The 6,094-nt window shown below is 35.8% G+C and overlaps 2 protein-coding genes across 2 annotated transcripts; one reads left to right on the top strand and one right to left on the bottom strand.

Moving 5' to 3' along the window:
- The first annotated feature begins 1,473 nt into the window (after nt 1–1,473).
- LOC103510814 (protein scabrous-like) lies at nt 1,474–3,169 on the top strand. The gene is made up of 2 exons (XM_008475512.2): nt 1,474–2,109; nt 2,917–3,169. The coding sequence occupies exons 1-2, from the start codon at nt 1,741–1,743 to the stop codon at nt 3,058–3,060; spliced, it is 513 nt and encodes a 170-aa protein (XP_008473734.2). The 5' UTR covers nt 1,474–1,740; the 3' UTR covers nt 3,061–3,169.
- A 238-nt stretch (nt 3,170–3,407) lies between these two features.
- LOC103510815 (probable 28S ribosomal protein S16, mitochondrial) lies at nt 3,408–5,262 on the bottom strand. Its single transcript, XM_008475513.3, has 3 exons — nt 4,906–5,262; nt 3,877–4,039; nt 3,408–3,541 (listed from the first exon to the last, which is right to left on the bottom strand). Exons 1-3 carry the CDS (start codon nt 5,038–5,040, stop codon nt 3,408–3,410), a joined length of 432 nt encoding a protein of 143 aa, XP_008473735.1. The 5' UTR covers nt 5,041–5,262.
- Between the last annotated feature and the right edge of the window lie 832 nt (nt 5,263–6,094).

Consider the following 6,094-nt stretch of genomic DNA (forward strand, 5'->3'; position numbering starts at 1 on the left):
CCACTATTAATATCCTCAATGTACACTTGGAGAGTGTTAAGTTCTCATGCCCAAACAATTACGATGAGGACTAACATTATCTTGTACGTCGGTCGTGCGTTAAGGCCAAGTTCTAAATGTATTTTTCTCTTGAGACTCAGGAAGAAATTCGGGCTTGTTAATTAACCTTAGTTGTAAAAATAGCATCTTGAAATAAATATATGGTATAAGGAGAAATTCGGTTTTGTAATCCTTACTCGATATCCTAGCCGGAATTTCACCAATAATTTTCCTTTCTTTCATTACTCCTCAGAAGTTCCATTTCAAATCGATATTTTATATCCCACTGGCGTATATCCCCCCGCAGCCCCCAAGGGGTTGGGGCGGACATTTAGGGGACATCTAAACTTTTAGATGTACCATCATATGTACATCTCGCCAAAAACCTTATTCCAGGTCGGGGGATAAAACTCGATCGCTTTTAGTTTAAAGGTCCTAACCTTCATACTTTGATGAAATGCATTCTAGGAACATTTTGGCTCTCTCTTTCATTCCGTGTATGTTTTGGGCGTGAGACATTCATTCCTAAAGATCACAGCTCACACAAGTTCAAACCTGAATACCTGACAATGATTAGTGATGACGGTTTATTTATTGTACTTAACCCTTGGAAGATCCATTTGTTGAAAATCTCAGGACTTGGTCGTCATAACCACACCTAACTTAAATACATAAATTATGAAAAATAATAAATATTATTATAGATAAATATTATAGCTATTGAATATCAATTAGTTAAAATAGGCAACTGCCTTTATCTTTAGGAAAATCTTTTTTTGAAGGACCAAGACAGTGTAAAGTGTATTACTCACGAATTTACGATTAGACCGATTAGACCAGGACTTGTTAATACCCCTATCTATCAGCCTCAGCTCTATATCTCATTCCTAATGTCCCAAAGCTGGGGCAAAGGGTTAATTCGATCCGATGATGTGGGAACCAAAGTTTGTGAGGGAAAAAATTAGTCAAAATTTTAAATGTGTTTGATTTCGGAGAGAAAAAAAAAAATGATCATTTTCTAATTTATTATCTACACAAATAATTCTCTAAATTGATATCGCCATGTTAAATTTGACTAGTGTGGGTTCTTTTAAAGAAATAAACACATTTTGCCTACATCGGATTATCTTAGAGGTTTATGAAAAATGACATGTACTTAAGCATTACATGGATATTTTTTACGTATTTACACTGAATCATAATATTTCATACAATAATTAATTGTTTTTGATGCCTGCGTTTCTTTTCTCCAATGTTATATGTATTTTTTTCATAGCTGTAAAATATGGAAAGAAACATATCAATATTTCACATATAATCAATTTTCATTTGAGTCGGTTTGTGAGAGAGACTTGCGCTTTATGAGAAAATTACTTCCTCTTACTTCGTAACCAAGAAATACATGTCTTTATTTTGTCTTCCTCAATTGATCTTCTCAGTGTTTAAGGTGTGTCCAAACAGAGTCGACCGGCCGTCGACTATGTATTGTATGGATACACCTTTAGGAGGGTTTCCCAGCAAATGGTTTTCAAGTCTTTTAAAATCAAGTTCAGTAGTTCAGTGTGCTAACCCTTGCCATTTCTATTCTGCTTTCAGAACTCCATCGAACCCATCCTCCCAGACCCGAGGTATCGGAACGGCAAGCTCTTTCTGAAAACCAAACACCATCTGGAGAAAGAACAACACGTCATCAATCACAAAATGAAAACTCTGCAAGCCATCAACGAAGAAATCCTTCAACGCATCAGTCATCTGGAAACCAGCAGTCAGACGAACGTCAAGACATTGTTCAACATCACCAAGCAGATCTCCGGGGTAGAACACCTCCACAGTTCAATGATGGAGCTGCTGGAATCTATAGAAACCATTGAGAATAAAGTCGACTACAATCTGCCCACTATTCAGAGAGAGATTAGCAAGCTTGAATTCGGAGTGGCCCAGATCAATTCCACCCTGCAGGTTGTCAATGAGACAAGGGAGAGTGATGCAAACTACTTGAAGTCCACGGTGTCTACGCTGGCAACATTGCAGGAGAAAGTGGAGGCCAATAATATCATCATGCAAGCACTGGTGAGTAACACAATTAACCGAGCAAAGCAACTTTTAGGCGTTGGGGCCCGAAAAATATAAATATAATAAGTAAAATTTACATTTAATGTAGAACATTTCATCTATCACATACCAAAAGAATTTGTCTCTTGGTACATATTTTACTCGGGAATTAACTTCAATAAGCTTCTCTTTATTAACGAAGAGTAAAAGCAGAGCTTTGTGGGAGTAGCAGACCATTAGATGATTGAGCAAATTGGTTGAAATGTTACAAACAGTAGCAACATCATTTCGCCATCATGATTATTATCAAATAGTTCAATCAACTTGGTATTTAGTAAAGATCCAACAAGGGCATCATTAACTTAAAACAAATATCCCAAAATATCAGCTAAAAATTTGGAAATCTCATAATAAGGTGTCTATTTCACACTAAAAAGCCTAAAGGTATTTCGAGTACAAATTAACCTAAAATACCTGTTTCGGGTTAATTTATGCTCCGAAAACAAAGTCATAGATGTAAATGTCTTATTAGAAGCGTCTAATTTGTTACAAGCTTGGAGCAATTCATAGATTTTTTTACCAAAGTTTGGAAGATAATTTAAATATATTTACTAAAAAAAAAAACTCTATTCGTAGGTTCTCGTTTTGTTCCCACATAACGTGTAATTTACCTGACCTTTCTCACGAATGTGATCTTTTCTCGATTTTCCTGAGAAAATAGGTTCTGTTCTTAAAAAAAAAAAAAAAATCCAATTAACCAGGTATTTGGCATATAAAAAAAATCTTCAACCAATTGACTAACTGAACCATGCGTCTATGTTACAGAGAAATGGACGTTCAGAGGGTTTGTCTCTAAGTAGTCAACTAGATGATAGCAAGAATCTGTCTCCTGAAACTATTATGCAACAGATGAACAAGATTCACGACTCTTACCTGCAAGTGGTCGGAAAATTACCCAATGGTAAGTAAGTGAAGAATCAATTAACTTTAACTACTCATAGAATAGACCTTGTTTATCCTGCTGGAATCTAACCAGGTCGCAGTGACATAGGGCGTTTATTATAGCCGATGGCCCTACTTATACCAATACCAATCCTGCTGGAATAGGACTGGAAAGTCCCTTCTCTCGCAGTCTTATTAGTTCTTGTACAGTTTTTCTGAATCTCTTTCGGCTGGAACGCTTGGTTCTTCTTATTACCAGTGAGCTCTATTAGTCAAGGCGGGAAGCTGGTAAACAGGGCATGGTATCATTAAATTTTATGGTACTCTCTGAGCTTGTTTGCGAATTTTACAATGAAGCTCTAAAGGGTCAAAAGCTAGAGACCCCAGGTGTAAGGCAGGTGAAAAAAAGATATCCTTTTCTGTTTTTCTATTTCTGCTTCTGCCTTGTTTCGATTTCTCCAGGCATTCATGTATGTTCTATGATAAATAGGAAACAGCCCAGCCAATCCTGAAAAAAGCAGAGGAAATCAAAATGAATAAATGTCAAAGGTTTCAATTTTGATGATAGTATTAGGCTCTAGAGCCAAGCTAGGTTGGAGGGTAGTGCATTTACCTTATAAGATATGTATAAGAGCTAGGTCACAGATTGAAGGTTCATTGTCAGAAAACAGCTGGCTTTCTCCTATCCTGTCCTATTTTCCTCTTCAATTTTGGGATGATAAGATCTTGGCAGTTACAGTTTCCTCTATCAAACCTGTTGGGAATTGAACCAAAAATTTGAGTTTGCAAGCCACTGTGATGGTCTCAGGTCACATAGGTTAGTTAGGTCTATGTTCAACTTACCAAAGAGTTCTCTCACTGGACTGGTGATGTGTATATCTGATGTACCTAGCCAATAGCGTATTCTTTCAATGTTCAGACTGACTAGTTTTTCTTGGTATTCATTGGGTAATGGGTCAAAGGTACCCAGCTGTTCTATTGGTTGGTCATTTCTACGCATTCTGGTCTGTAAACAAAGTAAGTATAGAGTGAAAACTTTTTACATGATGCCAATACAATTTTAATTAGTTACATATACATACAATTTTGGAACTCCATTTCTTGTCAATATGGGCTAGACCTACACTGTGCTCTGAACTCTTGACATTCACACACCTCCTGACACACAAGATTTCATGTTATTTTCTTTGATCATTACCTCTATCTATGAATAAATCACAAATTACCTATCCCAGCTTTCATTTTAGTTTGTAGAATACCAATAAAGCCACATAGGTGTCTACTAGTGTTCAAGCTTAATGAGCATCATTGACCTCTACTTACATGAATTACTACAATGTGATAAAATGGCCTGTTGGTACAACCGTTTTAACTCAGCGGTTTCATGAAACCGGATCCGTATTCTCGGTTTCATGAGACACATCACTAAACCACTGTTGCCTGAGAGAGTGTGACAGTGACTTTATGGTGATGTTAGTGTCACATGCTAATGTGCAACATGGCACACAAAGTGTTAATTAGTTACATAGTTACATAAATATACATACAATTTTGGAACTCCATTTCTTGTCAATATGGGCTAGACCTACACTGTGCTCTGAACTCTTGACATTCACACACCTCCTTACATACAATTTTGAACTCCATTTCTTGTCAATATGGGCTAGACCTACACTGTGCTCTGAACTCTTGACATTCACACACCTCCTGACACACAAGATTTCATGTTATTTTCTTTGATCATTACCTCTTTCTATGAATAAATCACAAACTACCTATCCCAGCTTTCATTTTAGTTTGTAGAATACCAGTAAAGCCACATAGGTGACTACTAGTGTTCAAGCTTAATGAGCATCATTGACCTCTACTTACATGAATTACTACAATGTGATAAAATGGCCTGTTGGTACAACCGTATCGAGCAAGACGGATGGATTTACTCATGCCTTCCACACATTTTGCACCTCCACTGGCTGGGTAAAACAATTTGAACATTGGCCGTGACATTTTGCTGTGATGTTTGAATAATGGGATGCTGTTGTGAGCTGCAGACAGGACTTTGCAACACTGGCAACTTTAGTGGGTTAATCTGATCTTTTTTATGTTTAAACCATTTTAACTAAACACTTAAGAGGGCCCTGATTTTCCTTATCACTGGATAATTGATAACAGAAAGCTCAAAACGTAGTCTACAACTCAACAAGGGCGCAAGGGCCAGGCAATTTTTGAAATTCGAATTTTTTGAATTTTCCCTCCTTGAAAAGAGCGATTGTCAAAATTTTAGGTTAAGGCCACTAGTTAACGAGATCCGAAAGTCCGGATATATATTCTGGATAATGTTTTAATTTTGCATTCAGCAGGTAAAATAGGTAATATTTTTAGCCATTGTGATTATTATTTAGGATTTTAGGCATATCTAATTATTAAATATTTATATTTTGTTGCGATTCAAATGATTCAATTCATTTTCATTATTTTCAAAGGGTAGGAGGAAAAAAAAAAAAAAAAAAAAAAATCTGATCTTTTTTATGTTTAAACCATTTTAACTAAACACTTAAGAGGGCCCTGATTTTCCTTATCACTGGATAATTGATAACAGAAAGCTCAAAACGTAATCTACACAAGGGCGCAAGGGCCAGGCAATTTTTGATTTTTGAAATTCGAATTTTTTGAATTTTCCCTCCTTGAAAAGAGCGTTTGTCAAAATTTTAGGTTAAGGCTACTAGTTAACGAGATCCGAAAGTCCGGATATTCTGGATAATGTTTTAATTTTGCATTTAGCTGGTAAAATAGGTAATATTTTTTGCCATTGTGATTATTATTTAGCATTTTAGGCATATCTAATTATTAAATATTTATATTTTGTTGCGATTCAATTCATTTTCATTATTTTCAAAGGGTAGGAGGAAAAAAAAAAAAAAAATGGCTTTTTTTTTTTATTTTTTTAAAAGGGTAGGAGAAAAAAAAAAAAAAAAATGGCTTCAATGAACGGACGCCTACAAAATCCGGCATCCTGCCTTTTGGTTTTGGTGGGAAATTTTGAAATGTTCAAAATTTTAAA

This window comes from Diaphorina citri, unplaced genomic scaffold, assembly GCF_000475195.1.
Source record: "Diaphorina citri unplaced genomic scaffold, Diaci psyllid genome assembly version 1.1 scaffold647, whole genome shotgun sequence".
Classification (NCBI taxonomy): domain Eukaryota; kingdom Metazoa; phylum Arthropoda; class Insecta; order Hemiptera; family Psyllidae; genus Diaphorina; species Diaphorina citri.

Bases quoted from the DNA above. Each gene is read 5' to 3' on its own strand.
- LOC103510814 (XM_008475512.2), top strand. From the start codon at position 1,741: ATGAAAACTCTGCAAGCCATCAACGAAGAAATCCTTCAACGCATCAGT. The intron at 2,110-2,916 runs GTGAGTAACACA...TCTATGTTACAG, and splicing joins ATATCATCATGCAAGCACTG to AGAAATGGACGTTCAGAGGG.
- LOC103510815 (XM_008475513.3), bottom strand. From the start codon at position 5,040: ATGTCACGGCCAATGTTCAAATTGTTTTACCCAGCCAGTGGAGGTGCA. The intron at 4,040-4,905 runs GTAAGTAGAGGT...CTTTGTTTACAG, and splicing joins ATCACATTGTAGTAATTCAT to ACCAGAATGCGTAGAAATGA. The intron at 3,542-3,876 runs GTAAGTTGAACA...TGCTTTTTTCAG, and splicing joins TCCAGTGAGAGAACTCTTTG to GATTGGCTGGGCTGTTTCCT.